The sequence below is a fragment of the Puma concolor genome, chromosome A1 (assembly GCF_028749965.1).
Source record: "Puma concolor isolate L17-30 chromosome A1, mPumCon1.1.hap2, whole genome shotgun sequence".
In the NCBI taxonomy this organism is placed as follows: domain Eukaryota; kingdom Metazoa; phylum Chordata; class Mammalia; order Carnivora; family Felidae; genus Puma; species Puma concolor.
In genome coordinates this window covers 161,380,473-161,402,005 of record NC_141667.1, presented here as the reverse complement: position 1 = coordinate 161,402,005, position 21,533 = coordinate 161,380,473, and the positions used below count along the sequence as shown (strand labels likewise).

The 21,533-nt window shown below is 52.1% G+C and overlaps 1 protein-coding gene across 2 annotated transcripts in view; it reads left to right on the top strand.

Annotated features, from left to right (window-relative positions):
- Positions 1 to 21,533, top strand: part of COL4A2 (collagen type IV alpha 2 chain) — a 174,253-nt gene that overhangs the window by 111,562 nt on the left and 41,158 nt on the right. For both annotated transcript variants that reach the window (XM_086708425.1, XM_086708424.1), the window contains exons 12-21: positions 976 to 1,017; positions 2,709 to 2,807; positions 4,701 to 4,736; positions 5,282 to 5,332; positions 6,247 to 6,291; positions 9,681 to 9,734; positions 10,602 to 10,668; positions 14,163 to 14,273; positions 14,776 to 14,925; positions 20,420 to 20,512. In XM_086708425.1, the coding sequence (XP_086564551.1) occupies positions 976 to 1,017; positions 2,709 to 2,807; positions 4,701 to 4,736; positions 5,282 to 5,332; positions 6,247 to 6,291; positions 9,681 to 9,734; positions 10,602 to 10,668; positions 14,163 to 14,273; positions 14,776 to 14,925; positions 20,420 to 20,512 (748 nt within the window). The remainder of the gene's footprint in view (positions 1 to 975; positions 1,018 to 2,708; positions 2,808 to 4,700; positions 4,737 to 5,281; positions 5,333 to 6,246; positions 6,292 to 9,680; positions 9,735 to 10,601; positions 10,669 to 14,162; positions 14,274 to 14,775; positions 14,926 to 20,419; positions 20,513 to 21,533) is intronic.

Sequence of the window (21,533 nt, the reverse complement as noted above, 5' to 3'; positions counted from 1 at the left end):
CCCAGCCAGAGAATCCCCAGCCCCTAAAGTCATGCAAAGGGTCAGATGTGTTTGTGGAATCAGGATTATCTTACCAAAATGACAAAAGGCTGAGGCAGAAGGGAGACTGAATCCTGATCCTGAGATCTGGGATCCGGGGGGGGGGGGGGGGGTGGCTGTTTCCTGGATCTGAGGAGACGCTGAGACCCTCATCCGTGGAGACGACAGGTGCGCTACCGAGTCCGAGAGACCCAGGATCAGGTCTGGGCTCTGCCGCATGCCAGCAGGGAGGCCACGGCCAGACGCCTGCGGTATCTTCATTCATCACACGCTGCACAGGGTTAAACGCCACAGAGCCCTGGCTCACGCAGCAGGTGCAGAATTAATGACACAGCCAACTTCGGGAGCCTCGGGATGGTTGAACAACAGAATATGTTTCAAAAAGCAAGCTAAAACATTCCCAGCGGTGACAGAGTCCAGAAAAACCGCCATTAATCCGCTATTTTCAGGGTTTCACTTAGAGTATAAAATACGGATTTTCCCTAAAAGCACACCTGTATTCAAGAATAGCACAGCATTTTCCCAAAGCCCATTGTTTTCATCACACTCACGATACACCGTGAGGTGCCGCTTTCCGTAACTCCTACGTGACCCCAGCCTGCTCCCGTTCATATTATGTGATCTCTGGGCTCACACTTTTATTACGTAGTTTGTATGTGAAACTCGCAAAAGAAAAGACATTAATTTTCTTTTGTGTCAAATAGCTTTGGGGAGGGGACGCCAGAATATTATGCAAAGATAATTGTTTGGTATTTTGCAAATAGAGCTTACATCTCTTCTTCTAAATATGTATATGTGTATATATATATATATATACACACACACACACACACACACACACATATATATATATAAACACACACACAGATATATATATATATATTTCTCTGTGGTTAATGACTTTTAAAAACTCAGAAAAACCATTTCTCTTTTCAGGGCAACAGAGGACTTGGTTTTTATGGACAGAAGGGAGAGAAGGTAAGGAAACGTAATAGATTAAAGCGGAGCCCTGCTTAGCAATTAGGAAATAAATCATTTTGATGACTGCTTTCCATGCAGTCGTCTTCTGACCACTTGCATAGGAAATGATCACTGTAAAATGCTGGGCTATGGGAAACGCTCCAGTTACAGTGATGGGTCACTGAGACAGTGAAAGCCAACAGTCTAGGTTAGCCCCGGACAGACCTGTGACACAGACGTGAGTGACTTCAGCCGTCAGCAGCACCCACAAAGTAAAAGCATTGCCCGAGGTGTCTCCCAACGTGCAGACCCTCGAGGTAACTGAGCAGAGACTGAATGGAGAACCACAAGCCAACGTGGAGCCCACTCAGGGACCGGGCACACAGGCGATCAGGAACCATGTGGGCGTCTGTAATCCCTGCACCACCAACACGCAAAGACCAAGGGCCTTCGAGAGCATCACTTGAGGCCACGCACATGAGACCCCCAACGTGGCAGGTGGCTCACACAAGCAGAGGCTCACCAACACGTAACGGGTCGCACTCACCACAAAACCCACTGGCCACCATGAACTTTGTGCCGTGGCTTCATTGTTGATGAATTTTCATTTTGTTTTTCCACTGGGCTGTTTGATTGCACAGTACACTAAGTGTAGTCCGGTACTGCTCAGGTCCGAAGAGAAAGACTTTTTCTTTGTGCTAATACCGTAGAAAAAATTTACAAAGGAAAACATTGAAAAATCCGAACACATAAAAAGTTACACACCTATACAATGAAATATGACAAAATAGTAAACTAACATAAAAAGAAGAAAAATCTGGGAAGAAATCACTGGGCAGAAGGAAGAGTCATCACTTTAGACAGGATGGAAAAGAAGTGAATGTGTATCATCTCCAAAGAGTTGAGTCGAATGTTAATAGAGTATCGAGGCCCCGATAGGTAAAGGAAGACGAACCAAGACCTCCAGGCAATTCTCAGATACAATGTTAGCAGACTCTCTGAATACTACATTGTGTCACTTTGCTCCTGTTCACATTATATGACATCTGGGCTCAAATTTGTATTCCATAGTCTGCTTGTGGAAATGCCAAAGAAAAGACAATAGGTTTCTTTTTGTGTCAGTTTCTGGCAGATGAAGCCCCTTCTTATGCAAGAATCCTTGTCTAATTGTTGCAGATTGATTCCTTCTGGGATCTGTGCACCAAGTGAGAAGTGTTTCTTGCTAATGACAAAAGTGCAAATAAAGCTTGAGATATTTTATCTGTTGAAGATGCTACTTTTTATTCTATAAGAACACCCTTAACGGGCATGGCAGTGGCAAGACTGGAGTAGTCTTTCCTTTCTCGGGCATATCTTACACCTGGGTCCCAATCTTGGAACACAATAGAGGAAAACATTGATGTGGAGACATTCAGCCCTAGTACAGGAATTCATCATAAGGAGATAACTCCACAGAAGCAAATGTAACCCACACTTATGAACAACCTCAACACTGTTTATGAATAAATTGCAAATGATGATGAATGCAAGGAGGACACAAATAATTTTACGTTATGATTTTATTTTATACTATGATTATAACATTACAAAACTGGTGTAATTTTTGTAATATACAAAAGTAGGAATAGCAGTTTGTAGTGGTGCTTTTGTTCACACCTGATGGTGTCTTTGCAATTTAAAGCTGACTACTTTTGCTAAACCATTCCCAGGGCGACATGGGACAGCCGGGACCCAATGGGATTCCATCAGACATCCACCATGCCATCATCGGGCCCATGAAGGAGATGTTCCACCCAGATCAGTATAAGGTAAAGAGGCTTCAGCAAAGTTGACTGTGTTTCCAGTTGAACTAAAAGAAAGGAATTTTCTTTGATCCTTTTAAAACAATCACAAAGTGGGGAAGTCTTAGTACCCAGCTGGCTCATCACACATGAAGACACCACCCATAATCACACAGGTGTACTAGTCCATCATCTTAAAAAAAAACTGTGACAAATTTGCAACAACAGCAGAATTCACGAACAGTCTCCGATCTGTCCTGAGTATACACATCTCCTGTGCAGGCACAGGTTAATGGTCCAAGCATAATTCAGAGCCAGGATGGGAACTATCTGAGCAAAGTGTTGTGTTCCGCAAAAGAAACCTACTTTTTGTCTTTGCTGACAATGGAGCATCACTGTGGGCGTTCTCCCATCAGTCAGTTTTCTGATTTTTATAATTTCCATTAACATTTTCTTTGATCAAAAGTGTACTCTTGGCATGTAAATAAAAATTCAGGGGCGCCTGGGTGGGTCAGTCGGTGAAGCGCCCGACTCTTGGTTTCGGCTCAGGTCACCATCTCACGGTTCGTGAGTTCGAGCCCCGAGTCGGGCTCCACGCTGACAGTGTGGAGCCTGCTTGGGATTCTATGTCTCCCTCTCTTTCTCCCCCTCCCCCCCCCCAAAAAAATAAACTTTTTTTTTAATTAACACCCCACTCTACCCCTCACTCACTCAGACAGGCCAGTGAACCTTCCCCAGTGTCCGGGCTCCCTTGTGCCAAAGGAAGGTGGTCAATAAACTCAACCTCATAATGCTGCTGAGTGGAGACCACTCCGTCAGGGCAAAGTCCCCAATTTGAGGTCATAGACAGTGCCTGGGACCAAAGTGAAAACCCCAAACATGGGATCTAATTCCAACTCTCAAGTATCTGTCCAGATCGAGATTGGGTGCTCGACCGTGGCTGGGAGAAGGCAGGCCTCCGGGAGGAAGTCGCTCCGGGCAGCTGTGCCTGACTTCACAGCCACGTGACCGTTGACAGAAGGGGCTTGGGCAGTGGCTGATGTAAGGCAGAACGCCGAGGAAAGCGTGTCAGGAGCCATCTGAGCTTAGAGCAGGATGTCCCTGGACATCCAGGCAGGAAGGGGACCCCACTGAGTCATCAGGTGGGATCCAGACGGGACTCCGGCTCCTGCTGGTGCCCTCGCCATCAGCCAGGTAGGGCCTCTGTCCAGTTTCAGGACAGGAGCCAAGGGGGGAGTGAGGCCAGAGGACGTGCGATCCCTGCCGAGGTGCTCAAGCTTCTGCATCAGATTTCCTTCAGCTTCTGCAACAAGATGGGTGGGGGACGGGGGCCCGGCCAGCCTGCAGGAGGCTGCTGAGAGTGACAGGGATCCCAGGTGCCATCTCAGCAGCAATGAGGGAAAGAACCCAGTGGTCACTGCATTTCTTCCCCCGTTTTAGACCAAGAAGAGTGGGAAAAAGCGATCATATAAAATTGAGCCTGCTTCCTAAATAAAGCCTGTTTAGCTTGGGGTTTTAATATGCTCCAAACGTGTCCTTTCCCCCGAGAGGACCTTCCTAAGGCTCTTTTATTCAAATGAACGCCATCGCTGGGGGCCTCTCATGGGCACATCTTCTGCCACTGCACGTCACCATGGGCCTGCGCTGTGGGCGAGGCGGGGTGGGCTGTGCAGAGAGCGGACGGGCAGCCTCCCCATTCCACCAGACGTAGCATGGGATTTAACTGATATTGGGAAAGCCCAGAAAAAGTCATACTTCTTTTCTCTTGAACTTTGAAGCGGCACAACGTGGGAGTTGTTTATTATGAGCCACTCATAGTCACTGTTTGCCGTTGCATTAACTACTTTTTGGATGGTGAACCCCATCCGTCCTTTCTGCTCTTGAATTAATGCTCTTTCTGACACTTCACTGTCTTCGCAGGGTGAAAAGGGGAGTGAGGGGGAGCCGGGAAGAAAGGTAAGTCGAGCAGCGGCCGGGTTTCCTCTCGCTGGCAGGGTCCCCCCAGCCCCCCACCCGACCCCCACTCCCGGTGACCACGCACAGGGCTCTAGCAGCATCCACCTGTGACATCGGGTGGCGCTTTGACACTTCTTTTCAGAAAACAATTTTAGAATGTCTCCCCTTTTGCGTAATACACACCAGCTAACCAACATCTTCTGGGGTTTGTGACCTGAACGTCGGCGCTTTAGGAGAGCAGGTGCACAGGCGGAGGGACGGCGGGCTTGGCAGTGGCTTCAGTTCTGGGGCCAGCACATCGTTGCTATGCTGTCTTCCGTCCTCGTCATGCCTGCCCTGTATTCCCAGCCCTCCTGGGCGTCACCTGCTACGTGACAATGCCAGTGGTGTCCTGGAGTGATGCTAGTGCAGGCCACCTGGGGGACTCTCTGTGACCCTGAATCGTGCTGGGCTGGACCGGGGACCCCAGGAGTCCCAGGGGGCTAGAACACCCGAGGGGGTAAAGTGCACGGGCCAGCTCCCTCACCTCTTATCTCTCCTCCTAGGGCATCGCCTTAAAGGGAGAAGAAGGAGTCATGGGCTTCTCGGGCATACGGGTAAGCGATGCATCCCATAACTGCAGTTTGCTCTGGTTTGCATGTTAAGTAGACTGGATTCCTCCGAGCAGACCTGAGGTTCCCTGCGAAGTCAAGCTAGAGGCACAGAGAGGTCCCACATACCCTCTCCCCTCACCCACGCACAGCCTCCCCACTCCCAGCGTCCCTGCCAGAGTGGCCCGCTGACCGCGGCGGGCGAGCCCACAGTGATGGACACGCCCTCCCCCCCAGTAACCATGATGTTGGAGACTCCACTGAAGGAGGGTGGGGGCAGAACACAGAGACATCTCTGCCAATGCCGGTGAGGCTGCCTTAACCCATGGTAACGGAAGTGTAGACTGTCCCCAACACAAGAAGTTGATTCTTGTTTCCCTGAGAGTCTAGGACAGTGGGTGGGGTGCTGGGGGTCACGGGAGTGTCTCCCCCGTGGAGATTCAGCGCCTGTGGCTCCCATGCCCAAGGGCAGACCTCCATCCTTAGAGCGTGGCCTCAGATGACGCCTGCCTCTTCGGTCCTCCCTCCGTCGGCCAGAGCTCGGTCACCTGCCACACCTCACTGCAAGTGCACTGGGAAATGTGGCCAGAACAAAGGCAGAGTGGCCTTGCGGTGGCTCTCTGGTAGCCACGGCCACTAAAAGGACACGTGTTAGAATCTTGGAAAATAAGAGACCCCTGAGAAAGTTGGAGTGCAGGTCTTTTAACACCTCCACCGGATGAACCATACCGTCTTCCTAGACTTCTCCGTATTGCTTTAGGCAGTAGATGTGATGACCCACATCCCTCAGAAAATAATTTTGATGCTTTCATAGTAAAGCATTTCATGTTAGCCCATGTCGGGGGCGGTAACAGAGCCCTCTGGGAAATGTTGCTGTCCATTCTGAGACGCTTTTGCTTCCGTTTTCCATCCCAACCCAGGGTTCTCCTGGCTTCGATGGCGAGAAGGGTTCACCAGGACAAAAGGTAAGTTTGACGCGCCTGTTTATTTCACCACCATGCTTTGGAGATGATTCCACATTAGCACGGACACATCCACAGAGCTTTGGTAGCGACCTGCACAGCATTGCGTGAAAAGGACGCACCGTGTGCCTAACGACCCCTCACCGTGGTTCCCAGCTGCTTGCTGTTTGCAGCCGTCACACAGTCGACAGTATGGGACACACCTCTTGGCGCCCGTAGGCCAGGATTTCCATCATTCGGTCCTAGGAAGTGCATAGACAGGCTTTTTAGAAATCAGTTCAGCCTCTGAATCATGACTCCATTGAATCCTGCCAGGGCTCCACCGCCATGTGGACAACAAGGACGTGGGACTCATCAGTCTCCGCGGGGAGCTCCCCGGGGACTTCAGATGGACGTGGCCTCCGGGTCCGGCTTCCAGCCGGCACTAGCCCTAGACCCAGGCTCTGCTGACACTCTAACCCGCTCGCAGCGGGACCAGCCTCAACTCCTTCCTGCAACCTTGGCTTGTCTCACTCCTCCCGCTCCTGTCCTTTCATCCCAAACTCAGGCCGAGAAGCTGACACCAGGGTTCCCCTAATTGCATCCACGTTCTCATGACATTCGTAACTGATGCGGGCACCCCCAAAGGCGGCGTTCCTGGAGGACGGCTGTCCAGGCGTACCCCAACCGAAGGCCAAAAGGCCAAATTCCAGTGGAAGGATTTCATTAATCAAGCAAAGAGACTGAGAACTAAGGCAACGTCTACAAGGGACCCGTCTCCACTGCCCGTGGAGCCGAAGTTCTGTCGTTCAAACTTTCATCGCTTGCCAGTGACAGGGAAATTATAATTACGGGTTTCTTCTACACCCGGCACTCAGGAGTTACAGATTTTTTTTTTTAATGCAGTTGGATACAGCTGCCCCCTGGAACTCGCTGTTTATGTGAGACAAGACGCCCAGTTAGACATTGACCACCTGGGGCCTCTAACTGCTGTGGCCAGATGTTAGAACGGAAGGCCCTCATCTTCCAGGGGAAGACGGGGACACTTCCGGCCAAGTGGGACGTCTCTGTGGGGAGACAGTTTACTCAACCATACAAATAGGAAATGCCCAGGACATGTACAGATGGCAGAGTCCCTGCTTGTTAGGCCGCACGGCACCTCAGACGTGACCGCTGAACCTCGTCTTACTTGACAAGCTGCCATTACTCCCAGAGACCTGTTCAGTTACTGATCTAGTCCCCAGATAATTCCTCCTTGACCGCACAGCCCTTGCCCCCCCCCCACCGCCACCCCTGTTGTTATGTCTGCACAGAAACACAAAGACAACCCGTTAGGTGGTTGTGTTGACTCTTGGTGTGCCAGACAGTCAGGGTTCCAGCTGCCTGTGGTCTCACGTGCACCTAAGTACAATCTCCCCCTTTTACTCTGCTGAGCCCTACATAATACTGAGCCCACCCCCATCCCCAGTCAATTCACCTGCTGCTGAGAACTCACAGGGAAACTTCTAGATCATTGTTTTGGCTTTTTGGGGTTCCAGCAGCCAACAGGGAGACCTGTGGATCGATAGAGCCAATAGTCAGAGACATCTTGAGCACTCTTCCATTTTGCCCTTTCCCCTGTTGGTTTTCCGAAGCCCCCGGCTCATTCCAAACGTTTGCTCAGACGTGTTTCAGAAACGTTGGTGCTGCTGTGGCTTATGCAGCACAGGTGGTGAGCACGTTGTGCGGAGGGGGTGTGGGGTGTACCCACTACTGCCCAGTGATAGCATCGCCCAGCCGGACGGCGCTCAGGCACGTAGCACGAATGCACGTCTGGCCGCATCCAGCACGGCGTCTGGGCTGAGTTGTTAGGTTGGCGCGCAGGCCGCTGAGAACTGAGCGCCTAGCTGCTCCCGTCGTCGGCGCACTCTGTCAGGACTCCGTGCCTGTCTTGAGAGATGGCCTCCAAGTAGGAGATTGGTGGGACCTCGGAGAAGTTTCCCTTCACTTCTGAATCGTCAGCTCCACCTAGTGTGAAAGGAAGTCCGTCGACATGAAAGGCCTGCATGGAAAGCACAAAACCAACCCCGTCATTGCTCACGCTAAGCAACAGGACTTTCAACATGTGTGCTCCCGAGTTCCAGAACATCCTGTGAAATAACCAGGCTGCATTTTTTACACCATGGGCGCGTGGTATTCTGAACTTGGGGCCTCACTGTACCTATTCTTTGGCAAGAGGGAATGAACTTCTAGGTTTCTTAAAAAGCTTTACATATATATATCCAGCTATGATGTGGCTCACGAGGGTGAACGTTCTCTTTCAATAAATATTCAAGGGGATTAGAAAGCAGCACTGAACACTTTCTAAATGAAGAGAAAAATTCTAAATTAGGGGGCATTAATGCTCCTATTTGGTGCTCGTAAAAATTTTTCAAAATCCCGCTTGGGGGAAGGTTTTAATAGATGGATCAATCATAAAATCACTGAAGGGGGGCAACCCGGCCCCCGAGCCTCCTGAAGTGACGCAGTAGGAAGGACACGACACGCCTTGTGACTAATTCTCACTCGGAAGGTGCACCTGAGCCCAGGGAGGGAAGCCCGTAGCGAGAACAGCTGCTGGAGAGGACGTCTGCGGGCAGAGGTGCACACTTTCCACCACTGCGAGGAAGAGTGGACCACCAGTGACCCGGTTTCTTCAACAGCAACAATAACAGAAGTTATGGAAAAAGTAGAAAGGAGGAGGCAACTCTTAAGAATTGTGAGGCCGCTGGGGCACCCGGGTGGCTCAGTCAGTTGAGCGTCCGACTTCGGCTCGGGTCATGATCTCGCGGTCTGTGAGTTCGAGCCCCGCGTCGGGCTCTGTGCTGACAGCTCAGAGCCTGGAGCCTGTTTCGGATTCTGTGTCTCCCTCTCTCTCTGCCCCTCCCCTGTTCATGCTCTGTCTCTCTGTCTCTCTCTCTCTCTGTTAAAAATAAGTAAACATTAAAAAAAAAAAAAAATTTAAAAAAAAAAAAAGAATTGTGAGGCTGGGGCGCCTGGGTGGCTCAGCCGGTTGAGCGTCCGACTTCGGCTCAGGTCGTGATCTCACGGCTCGTGGGCTTGAGCCCCGCGTCGGGCTTTGTGCTGACAGCTCGGAGCCTGGAGCCTATTCGGATTCTGTGTCTCCTGTCTCTGCTCCTCCTCTGCTTGCTCTCTGCCTCAAAAATATAAACGCTAAAAAAAATTTTTAATTAAAAAAAATAATGATGAGGTTTATCAGCCGCAGGTCACGTTTGGACTTTGAGACCACAATCAGGGAACATTGGGCACAGAGTGGGTAGTAGGTAATTTTCATGAGTTGTCGTTAGTGTTGTCAGCCGTAATAATGGTATCGTGGTCACTTCTTTAAATTCTGTGTTAGTGGTAAAACTAAGCCCCGAACATCTTTCCTGCAGGGAAGCAAAGGACTGGATGGTTATCAAGGCCCGGATGGACCCCCGGGACTCAAGGTGAGCTCAGTTTTCCTGGGGCTGGAGGTGTGGTCTCCTGCCATCCACCCCATTGGAGGAGGTGTCCTCTGTCCTGTTTAACACTCGCTAAGCAAACACACAACACCCCGCACTGGACAGATGATACGGACATGGCCTTATCGGTCACGTGTCCGGACCTCACAGTGCTGCACACCACACAAGGCACATGGAGGGCACACTCGGGATCTGCACCCGGGAGCAGAGGGGACCAGCGGGGCTGTGGGGACAGGCTTTGTAGTAACAAGAGGGTGGGGTATCCCCTGTCCCCAGGGGGGAGTATGATTGGCTTGCTCGAAGAATGGGCTGGCAGGGAGGTGAGGACCAGTAGGTTGAGGACCAGGTGGGGTGCAGCTGGTCGGGTGATGGGGCTCCAGCCAGGCGGGGAGACTTTCCTGCTAGTGGGGAGCGTATCTGGTGAGGACAGGGGCATTCCGCAGTCAGGCCTTCGGGGGCCCCGGGAGGCTCGAGGACACCAAGGCAGCACTTGGAAGTTTCGGTGTCACAATCCAGATCAGGGTACAGTTGCATCGTTCCCAGCTTGGGTGTGGCTGCAGCCTGGTATCCGATGGGTGGCTGGGGTACCGTGACCAACAGGGGAACAGTCTGCCCTGCAGAAAGTCGTCCCCTGCCCGCTTCTGGTGTTTGACAAGGACTGCAAAGTGAGGTTGGTGCCCTGCCCGCACCGCTGCCTCTTGGTGTGTCCGGCTGGTGGCTGGGATGCCCGGGCATCACCACAGCACAGGGCAGATGGTCCACATTCAGCTTTACTCCCTGGTACTAAGCGTAGTTTCCCAAACTCCAAAAGGCGGGCCTCACGTTCTTCCGTTCTCCTCTTTCTTCCTCCAGGGAGAAGTGGGCGACCGCGGCCCCCCAGGTGCCCCTGCGTACTCGCCTCATCCCTCCCTGGCCAAAGGTTTGTGTGTGATTTCTCCTGCGTGTCTACATCGTACGGGATCCTCTTCTGTCTCGGACACAGAGTCATAAACTGGCAAGAGAGGCTTTCTGAGTAAAACAAAGCAAAGCAAAACAAAAGATGTTTAGAACATAACCTTTGGAGAGTATCAGTCCCATGTACAACTTAGCTTAAATGCTTAAACGTGGTGTCACAGAGAGGCGCTCGGTTCATCTGTGCCTAAGAGAGCGCCCTCTGCTGGGCGAGCCCTGCACTTCCGCATACGTCGTGCAGATTCTGGTTTCGCCACCTGTAAAGTCACTGGAGAAATCCAGTCCTTGGGCACATCTGGCCTCCCCGACGGCGGGAGTCCCAGCTGCCTTTGCTGGTTTCTGCCCCACGTGCACCAAGACGCTTATGGCCCCTGCTGGCCAGTCTGAAGCCGGAAACTGGCCATAATCCATAATCTGTACACAGCCACCTCCTTTCAACCTTCGAGGAATCCCCAGGTATTTGTGCATGACGGACTGCCCAGGAGAGGCTCCCGGTGCCCCAGTTGACCCCTGAGCGTACATGAAAGGTTTTGCATGTGTCACAGCTAATGCCCATCTCGTGATTTCACTCAGCCTCCCAGATTGGCAGGATCGTACCAAAATACGATTTTAATTCTGTGAGAAGAGCAGTGGGCTCAGAACCTTTTTGAATGTGAGTCCTTCTAGGTTCAAAAAGAAAACCTGTTTTCAGTGCCCCCTGTAAGTAATCATATGTATATTTACTTATGGGTGATTCACCTATGTTGTGCAAAGCTCCGGGATTTTAGCTGCTATGGTTCACTACTGTATCCCCAATTTCTAGAACAGGACCAGGCAGAGAGTAGGTTACCTGAACAGCTGGACAGTGTATGTACTAAATAATACACGTCAGGAAAGAGTTTTACTTTAAAAGAGTGGTTTTTAAACTAAAGATGGTCTAATGTTTTCTTCCTGCACCCAGTATATGTCCGTGGGTCAAGGACTCGCACCTGCTTGGTGCAAACCATCTGTCAGTTTAAGAACAGCCTTTGCATGTGCTTATCCTCTGTTGGTGAGAACTTAGACTAGCACAGGACTAAGGACATCCCGGCAGAGCCCCTAAAGGAGTTCTCTGCAGGGTGGCATTGAAAGGACATCACTGGCCTCCCTCCGCAAGAACAGCTGTGTTTTGTGCATTCTTGCGAGTTAACACATACCAGTAAATGGGTATATTTGGAATCCCTGCTCAACACTTCAGATTGCCCTCCCTGCGCGGCTGGTACTCATGGAGTCCATGGGGTGTCCATGGACTGCGACACGCCTGCCAGGCCAGAAACCCCAGGAAGAGGAACATGAGGTTGATATACTGTCAGTGGTTTTGGTGAAATGGAAATACTGTCCTTGAGGCTTTGGGAACATAATTTTTTAAATTAACCTTGGCGATTTTTCAAAAACGTTCACTGCCCAAGAGCCCGGCGTTGATCTAGCTTCCCCCGTCCACCACCCTGTATTTCTAAAACCACACTGGGAAGGCGATGGTTTTAAGTTGGTGAGCTGGGGGGCACCTGGGTGGCTCAGTCGGTTAAGTGTCCGACTTCAGCCTAGGTCATGATCTCGCGGTTCGTGAGTTCAAGCCCCGTGTCAGGCTCTGTGCCGACAGCTCAGAGCCAGGAGCCTGCTTCCGATTCTGTGTCTCCCTCTGTCTCTGCCCCTCCCCCATTCATGCTCTGTCTCTCAATAATAAATAAACATTTAAAAAATTTTTGTAATTAGTGAGCTGGCAGGTGAGGGCTCCTGACACAGGCTGATGAGCGGATTCCCTCAGCGAAGAAAGGAAAATAAATATCTTCACAAAGTAGCTTTGCAGGAGCTCGTCAAATCCCAAAGGGTGGAGGAGACTTGTGCTTTTTTTTCCCTAATGGTTGCAAAGTAACTGAAACAAGTCCTGCTCTTCTTCCAAACAAATGAGAGGGTCTGTGGTTTGCACGTTCATCGTCGTCTCTCACTCCGTGCTCATGGCGAGCGTTTCTTTAGGGCTCACCGGAGCCCGGGCAGGGGTCTGAGTTGTTAGACCATGATGCTTGTTAATTGATATACTTTTCCTAACCACCCCTTGAGAGGGGGCCTGATGTTAGTCTTGTTTTGCTGGTGGATAAATTGAAACACAGGAAGTTAAGCAACTTGCCCAAGGTCACGTAGAATGAGTGGAGGAGGAGCGTTCAGCGCCCCCCTGACCCCTGTGCAGAGCCCAGCACCCCTCCCCTGCCCCGCCCTTCGCAGGGAGCCGAGCCCCAGCACAGGTAGCCCAGACTCACACTCTCCACCCTGCTTGTACACAGGCACACGGGCATCCTTAATTCAACGACTTGCTTTTGAGGTTAAACAAAAAAATTAAAGATCCCATGCAGAGTGATGGCTTTCCTAACACTTGGTAATCCCTATGCGGTAAAATGTCATATTGTCTCCTCTTTTCTCTCATCTTTCCCAGTTGTATTCCAGGGGAAAAAATGTGTTGCACAGTAAAGCATTGCTGTTGACCTGCACAGAACACAGCGAGGCTGCTCTGTGTGTGTGTGTGTCTGTGTCTGTGTGTCTGTGTGTGTGTATGTGTGTGTGTATGTGTGTGTGTGTCTGTGTCTGTGTGTGTGTGTTTCGGGATAGGGTTTGTAAGAGGGCTCACGTACGCTATCCCTCCAGCAGACAGCCAGGAAAAGCAGAGCTGGGCTGGAGCTGGGGCTCTGGGGACGAGGGGCCTCATGCAGGAAGCCACCCTCCTCACTTCCTGGTCTTCCTGCACGGAGCCTGGTGCACGGGGGGATCCCCAGGCCTGTCGTTTCTTTCTTTATCCCCACTCTAGACTCAGCTGCTCTCCCAGCCTGACCCCTATTCACGGATCCCCAGCACTCCCACCAGAAGCAGACGCTCCCCTGCTCGCTGCTTTCCACTTGGCTGATCTCCTCTCCAGATCCCCTTCTGCCACCGTCCTCTGCCCTGTCCCTTCCGTCTCCTGTCCCCTCAGAGGGCACCCGTGTCTAACTGCCAGGCTGCCGTGTCCGTGAAACCTGAGTGCCAGTGGGCATGAAGCCTCACGTGTCTGTAAAAGTGGGGCTGTAGCTCTCCCCCGTCCCCCACGGCTTTATGAGAATCAGTCAAGTATTGCACACCGAGCCCAGTGCACACAGCAAAAGCTCCACAATGTCACCTGTTCCTATTGTTTTTAATCTCTACGGTCCCTCAATGTCCGATTTCTCCCCAAAATAATCTTTCCCCCTTTTGAAACCTCTCCGTCATTTTATATTTATGGGAATCTTGTATCGCTCCTATTTGATTAGGAATGAGCTCCTCGAAAGCAGAGACCCCCACATATTAAACATTCGGACCCCCGCCATCCTTCGGTGTATGAGATAAACAAGTAAATACATGTTTGGTTGGTGAAAGTGTGCACGTCCGAGGCGGGTCCTGGACAGCGTCCTGTTCTCATTTCGAAATCTGTCTTGATTCCAGGTGTCAGGGGTGACCCAGGATTCCCAGGGGCCCACGGGGAGCCAGGAAGCCGGGGTGAACCAGGAGACCCGGGCCCACCAGGCCCCCCTGGCACATCCATCGGAGACGAAGGTAAAGGCGCCCTGGTGTCAAAAGACCAAACTTACGTTCCCTCGGGTCCCCGTACTGACTGCTCAGCTCTGCAACCAGAGTCTCTCACAGACGAGACTCAGGAGCTCTAATGGACTCAAGTGCATGCACCCAGTGTCTTCCCGGGAGCGTTGGGCCTGTGACAGTGACCCTTCCCCCCGCCCCGCCCCGCCCCCTGCCACAGAGCCGGGCTCTGCGGTTGACAAGTAACCAGCATGATGCTGTCAGCTGGCCGAGAGGAGCGTGCACAGCCCTCAGACGTCGTGGCCACACTTACGACTCTCAGACCATTGTTGGGGGGCGAGAGGAGGGGCTTTTTTAAAGTTGAAATACGGTGATGGGACCTTCCAACGGCATCGACCCTTAAGGTCCTGACCAGACTGTAAATCCGCGAGTCCTGGTGGCCTCCTGGGGACGGGAATGCCAACACACACGTTACACGTCACAAGTCTCATGCTGCCAGTGGTCACTGTTGGATTTTCAGATGGCAAGAGAGGTTTACCAGGTGAAATGGGGCCCAAAGGCTTCATAGGAGACCCAGGCATCCCCGCGCTGTACCCCGGCCCTCCGGGAACCGACGGAAAGCCAGGGCCCCGAGGACCGCCAGGGCCTCCCGGACTACCTGGGCCAGACGGTAAGTGGAAGGAAACTCAAGAGTGGTGGTTTTCGTGTTCAGACAAAGAAGCCTGGCCCCAGTCAGATCTTTCCTGGGGTTTTTCTGCTAAATAATTCCGTGAACCAATGCGGTAGGCATCACACTAGGGCGTGGCAGGTGCTCTGGGATGCAAACAGAAAGGCTGGTGATGGAAGGAGGGCACAGCCTCGTGAATCTGTTGAGTATCAGCAGGCCCGCGGACATGACCCAGTAGGGCTTGGCTGGCTGTGGGTCCAGGGAGGTCAGCTCTCCAGTGGAAGACCTGAGCCGCGCAGTCTGGAAGCAGGTGCACGCTGAACGCTGTCGGGTGTCTGTGTGGTACATTCCATCACCTTCTTCCAGGGTGGAGCCTTCCTGCCTTGACTTGTAGCCTCTCTCCTCTGTCTTACTAACAATCCAAGCAGACTTGATAATCTGTCTTCTCAGCCCACGTGGAGCCTCTCACTGAACAGTTGATAATAGTCGACAGGAAGAGGTGACTGCGTTATCGTAACAGGAAGTGGCCGCCGTTGGCCAAGGTCGAGACGCGAGACTCTGAGCGTCTGTAAACCAGACAACCATGAGCTTCTGGACCCCATGCTGCCTGGGGGTGTCACTGAACCGTAGCAGAGTGGAACTTCCAGGTTCCGATGTTACCCTGGCTCATCTTTTAGCGGAGGGTGCCCCCAGGAGGCAGGGAGACGGGCAGTCTGTCTTTGCGCTTGCCATCAAAAACGGTGATCTTTGGAGCTTCTGAGTTTAAAGGGCTGTTTTCGACATTGTAAAATCCCCTAATGGGAGCGTTCCATCCCCTCAAGAGTTTGGATATATGAGGCCTTGGAAGAAAACGTGAGTGCCCAATTTCTTCCCGTGTGATATGGTCCATAGTTTGTCAGCCTCCTTTCGAAACATCTGACTTTCAGTTCCCTGCCACCCTGCCCCATCCCAATAATCTCTGGGAGCTTCCTGTCTTTGGAGAGGGGGAGCCTTACATTGCCAACAGGTAGTGTTGGATTTCAGTGCAAAGGTCAGGTTCAGATCTGTGCTTTCGGTGCTTTGGGAAGACTGCTTCTCTTTGCCATCTCTAGAAGAAAGATGTTGGGGGTTAGAGAAGTGTATCTGCACATACTCCTCCCATTGAAAAATCAGCAGTCCCGGGGGCGCCTGGGGGGCTCGGTCGGTTAAGCCTCCGACTTCGGCTCAGGTCATGACCTCACAGTTCGTGAGTTGGAGCCCGCTTGGGGCTCTGTGCTGACAGCTCAGGGCCTGCTTAGGATTCTCTCGCTCTCTCTCTCTGTCCATCCCCCCTACCAGAATAAACTTTAATAGAAGAGCTGTAAAAATATCAGCAGTCCCCTCTCTGATTCCACTTGGTGTTGCACAGATTTCTATGTCATGTGGTTCTCCTGCTCCAACTCTCCTCCGACTGGCAAAGCCAAATTGTCACATTCTTCTGGAAATTTTTAGGTGCAGATATTTCCCTGGAATTTGCCAAATCATTTGAGCAGTGTTGTCTTTAATATATTTTTAGCCTGGAAGTAATATTTATTCCTGTGACATCGTTGATAATGGCTAAGTTTCTGTGAGCATGATATTTCCTGAGCAAATGTTATCTGTTAAGTTTTCCTCTCTGGGAACAGAACATGATGTGTTAAAATTTTTTTAAGCACGAAGACTTGCCTCTTCAGAAGACTGACTGAAGGCTGACCTTGCCCCAATTCCTGTAACCAAATTTCGCTTTGCTAAAGATACAAACACCATCTTGTTTTACAAATCCTGCTCGGTTAAGACCGTGATTTGCTAACGTCAGTTAGCTGTAAACAAATCAACTACTTTCTTGTGCGTATTTTATCCACAAAATACATAGAATAGTGTCCAATAACTTTTATCAGCTTACGATATTAAAAGCATAGAACTTAAGTTCTCCTTGAAATATTTATTCTCCCCTGTGAGACACGTTGTTTCCCAATTGCTTTTGTAAAGCGATCTCTTGCACAAGAAGTAGCCAACCACAATGGCCTCTTAGGATTTTTGTGCATAATGTAATATCAGTGACCTTGATTCCCACAGAGCTCTCCAAGTCTCCCCCTGGAATGACATTGTTGGATTCCTTTCTTGTTAACCGCATTTCATCCTGCTTTATGTGTTGCTACTAATGAAAACCAGAATTCTTAGCCTTTTGCCGTTCCTGTAGAATCAAACCGTGTTGGCAGTTTTTCTTCTCAGCTAAATATTTTGCTCGCTCTTGGTTCGAGCCGAGTTCACGGAACCGAGGATGGGGGCAGTCCTGTCGTCTTCTAGAATAAGTCAGAATGCTGACAGCTTTGTTGTGGCCACTGGCCTCTTCAGGAGACTCATCCTGGAAATGTCTAAGAGGTGCACTGCTGTCCTATAGGACTTGTCTGAAGTTACGAATTTATTAGAAAAAGAGAGCACTTAGGAAAGAGGCAGGATGGCCCCTTACAACGGCCAAGCCATGCCTCTGTGACTGGATTTGCAGTGTCAGCAACACCCAGGGTTTGTGTCAAACTTAAAATGCCACATCCCTGAGATATCCGTGGTCAAACGCCACCTGTGCTCTGAGCTTCTTACAACTTCAGGAGATGTAAAATAAAGCCCCCCAAAAAAGTATTATAAAATAAAAAGGAGGCGTCTGGGTGGCTCAGTTGGTTGAGCGTCCGACTTCGGCTCAGGTCATGATCTCACGGTTTGTGAGTTTGAGCCCCGCGTCGGGCTCTGTGCTGACAGCTCGGAGCCTGGAGCCTGCTTCAGATTCTGTCTCCCTCTCTCTCTACCCCTCCCCCACTTGCGTTCTGTCTCTCTCTCCCTCTCTCTCTCTCAAAAATAAATTAACATTAAAAACATTTTTTAATTATAAAATAAAGCCCCCAAAGTCACCGCAGCCTGAATGCCCTTGGCCTGGTCGCCAGTGACCTGAGGAGCAGGTCCCAGGGCTCCATCTTGCTCATGGGCACAGGATGCAGGTATCAGGCTTTCTTCCTGGGCTGGCCCTCTGTGCCCCCCCCCTCCCTGCTATCTCACTGGCTGTTCTCTTCAAGGCGCCTTTGCTGGCCCCTCCTTCTCCCGCCTACACAGTCTGGGAGGTGACAGGGTTCGTTGAAGTTTGGTCTTGGACCCTTGTCTTGTACCCCCACCCACTGGACCCCCCCAGTTAAGGTGACCTTAAGCTCAGGCCGTTTGCCCGCACTCCCTGTGTCCCCCATCCAGTTCTGTATTGAGCCCCCGACTCTCACAAACTGTCACCCGTCACGTGGCCGCCTGGCTTGTCTCACAGACATCTCGAACTTTGTGTGTCCACACTGAACTCTGGGTCTCCTGCCGCCCGGCTCCCCGACCCAACACGCCCCGTGCTGGGCCTCGTCCCCGCCCCGACACACACACACAGACCCGGAGCTTGGGCCACAGCCTCGCTCGCCCACACACTGGACCCATCGCCAGGTCCCACGGACTCTGCCTCTGCAGTCTGTCCACCACTTTTCCCCCACGCCCCCTGTGCTGCTCGAATACACACCGCGCGTGTCTGCTATAGTCAGCCTGCTCATCACCAGCCTCCACTCAACTGTCTGCAGGGGTAGCATGTAGATTTTTAACCCGTAAACTTGTGTGACGTCCCCCCTCAGAACTCCTTAATGGCTCCTTATTGCCCTTGGAGAAAACCCCAGCCCCTGGCATTCCCCTCCAGTTCCTGGCTTTCCTCCCACCTCAGGGGCTCTCAGGTGCGCTGTTCTCTCCAGATCCCCGGTGCCCACGCTCGGCCAGCTCCCTCTTGTTCCTTGGGTCCTGGGCCAGCACCTAGACTGGGCTTTCCTGACCCCCCCATTCTGAACGGGCTTTCTCTACTGCTGTCCCTGACAGCTCCCTGTTTACGTGGCGCCAGCCCTCATTTGAACTTCCGTGTGGGTTTGTTCACTAATGTGTGTCTGCTGTGTGTCCACACGTAAACCGTAGGCACTGTGAGGGTCTGCGGTTTTCTCTCCAGCTGCAGACACGGCGCCTGGCTCACGCAGGTGCCGGATGGGACAGATGTTGGACGCCCGAGAGCAAAGGAGAGTGATCATCTTGAATGTGTAGGGGAGGGAGCCACACGGGACAGTAGTCATCGCCACCCTTCCATAAATATCTATCCCTACTTGGGAGGCTGCTGACATTGAAATCCTGGTGTCCCTCTGCCAAGCAGTTAGCAAACGTTAGCATGGGTGTTTCCTCTCCTTCCGGTCTCCCTAGTGGCCTGTTTCCCTCTCCCTCCCTGCGGAATGGCAGCATGTGTCCCAGTGTAGGGCGGGGGAGGTCTGGATCTGGGGCTGCGAGCCTCACCGGGTTTGGCCCTGAGGACAGACAGGGTGGGGGACCCTCCAGTCCTTCGGGGCCCTGCTGTGTCTAGGAGTGCGCGGCTCGTTCCCACCACAAGGTGGCGCTGCCGTCCAGTAGACGCGGCCAGAAGGTGGGTGGTTCTAATCCCTCCATATATCCCTGCTCGGAATTAGTGGAGCTTCTGAGGGGCCCTGAGCCTAGTTACTGGGGGTGAGGGTCGGGAAAGGGGAGGTGAGGTTGCTGGAGCCAGGTGGTCCCCTGTTCTCTGCATTAACTACACAAACCCGGCTGTGCACCTGCTCCAGGGGGATCGTTAGGGAACCGAGGTAGTTTTAATATCTTATTCTGTTTTCTGCCTTTTGGGGACACCAAACTTGTGTTGGTTTTGGATTACAAGCCTTTAGCACGTAAATATGTGGTCAATTACACAGAAATATTGTAAAGATACCAATTGTCCCCACGATGTATAAATGCCCATAGAATTTTTTTTTACATGTAAATTGGCTTTTTTTTTAATTATTATAAAAGAATGTGTTTACTATTCAGAGTTTGAAACTATATAGAAGACTAAAAAGAAGAAAATACAATTAGTAAAAATAAAATCTTAAGAAACTAAAAAATAAATCACTTTTTTTGAAAAACGATAAACTAAGAGGCGCCTGGGTGGCTCAGTCAGTTAAGCCTCTGACTCTTGATTTCGGCTCAAGTCATGATCTCGCAGTTTGTGGGTTCAAGCCCCACATCAGGCTCCGTGCTGACAGCACGGAGCCTCCTTAGGATTCTCTCTCTCTCTCTCTCTCTCTCTCTCTCTCTCTCTCTGCTCCTCCCCTGCTCATGCTCTATCTCTCTCTCTGTATCAAAATAAATAAATTTTTTTTAGTGGGATAAAATACATGGTAGAAAGTGAAAGCCTTTCCTTGGACTCAACATTTCCCAAAAGCAAAGGTTTTTATCTCTAGACTTCAATAGAAAAGCTGAACACCTAGCCCCTCTCATTTCCTTGCGTCCCTGGGAGCTGTGGCCACAGAATGGCCCAGAGGGTGTCCTGGGATGGAGTCACACCCTGTTGGGGGACCTCGCGGTAACCCTTCCAGCACTGGGTCCGGGGAGACGTGGGGTCTCCACACCGTGCTCACGGGCCGCCCTTGGATCTTCTCCTTAGGTTTCCTTTTCGGCCTTAAAGGAGCGGAAGGAAATGTGGGCTACCCTGGCCCTTCTGGTTTCCCTGGGGCTCGCGGACAGAAAGGCTGGAAAGGTAAGGAATGTCGAGAGCACCGGAGGAAGGGCGGGAGGCCATGACCCCTCTCACTGGCTCTGACGTGAGACAACCCTCCGCGTCCCCCTGCGCCTCCTTTCTCCCACGGTGTTACCAGAGCCGAGGTGCGTGGCACCCACCACCCGGCCCTCCGTCTGCGCTCCCTCCTCCCATCTGTGTCTCCGCCTACACCACTGAACCTTCTGGGAGTGCGGAGCCCGCTACGGAGCCAATGAATCCATGATTCCTCTAAGGGCTCAGCACCAAGGCCGCGTAACGAGCACCTGCGCAAGCTTGTCCGCTACGGAGTTCCCTTAGACTAGGCCTGGCTGCCCATCTCCCCGAGTTAGGGACTAGTCACCGCAGGGCAGGCGCCCTGGGCTCACCCCCGCTGCTGGTGGAGGTGCGGTCGACCGAGCAGAACAAAGGGGTTTCTGTGTACGAAATATGCTGCGCCCGGGGGACGCTCTGTTTCTGGGAGGCGGCCGCCCAGGGGCCCCAAGCAGCACACCCCAACCTTTGTGGCTCACACGGGACGTGAGGGTGTGTTGGCGCCTGGGGGAGGGGAGGTGGTGACTGCAGAATCACTCACCATGGAGGGCTGCAGAGGACTCCTCCCGTGAGCCCCCGCCTGCCACCTGTGCCCTGGGGAGCACCCGCCACCAACAGTGGGTTCCCCGGGCCCCGCCACAGGCACACAAAGAAGGGAGGTCACAGATTTCTTCCCTCCCACCAGGGATCCTGGCTCTGAACCCACCGCTCCAGCCAGGCACACCCCCCCCACCCATGGCCCCCCTTTGTCCCAGACCCTGGAGCCTTGTCTGCCCCCCGTCCCTGACCTGGGAGGCCCGTGGTGGCCTCTGGAGCCCCTGTTCCTCAGCTCCACACACAGCTCTGTAAACGGCCTGTTGGGTAACATGTTGGGTAAACGTGGCAGGGTTCTGCGTCCCGGGGAGTAACTCACATTCCTCATCCAGGAAACGGGGGTAATGGGTAACAGTCCCCCGAGCACAGGAGGTCC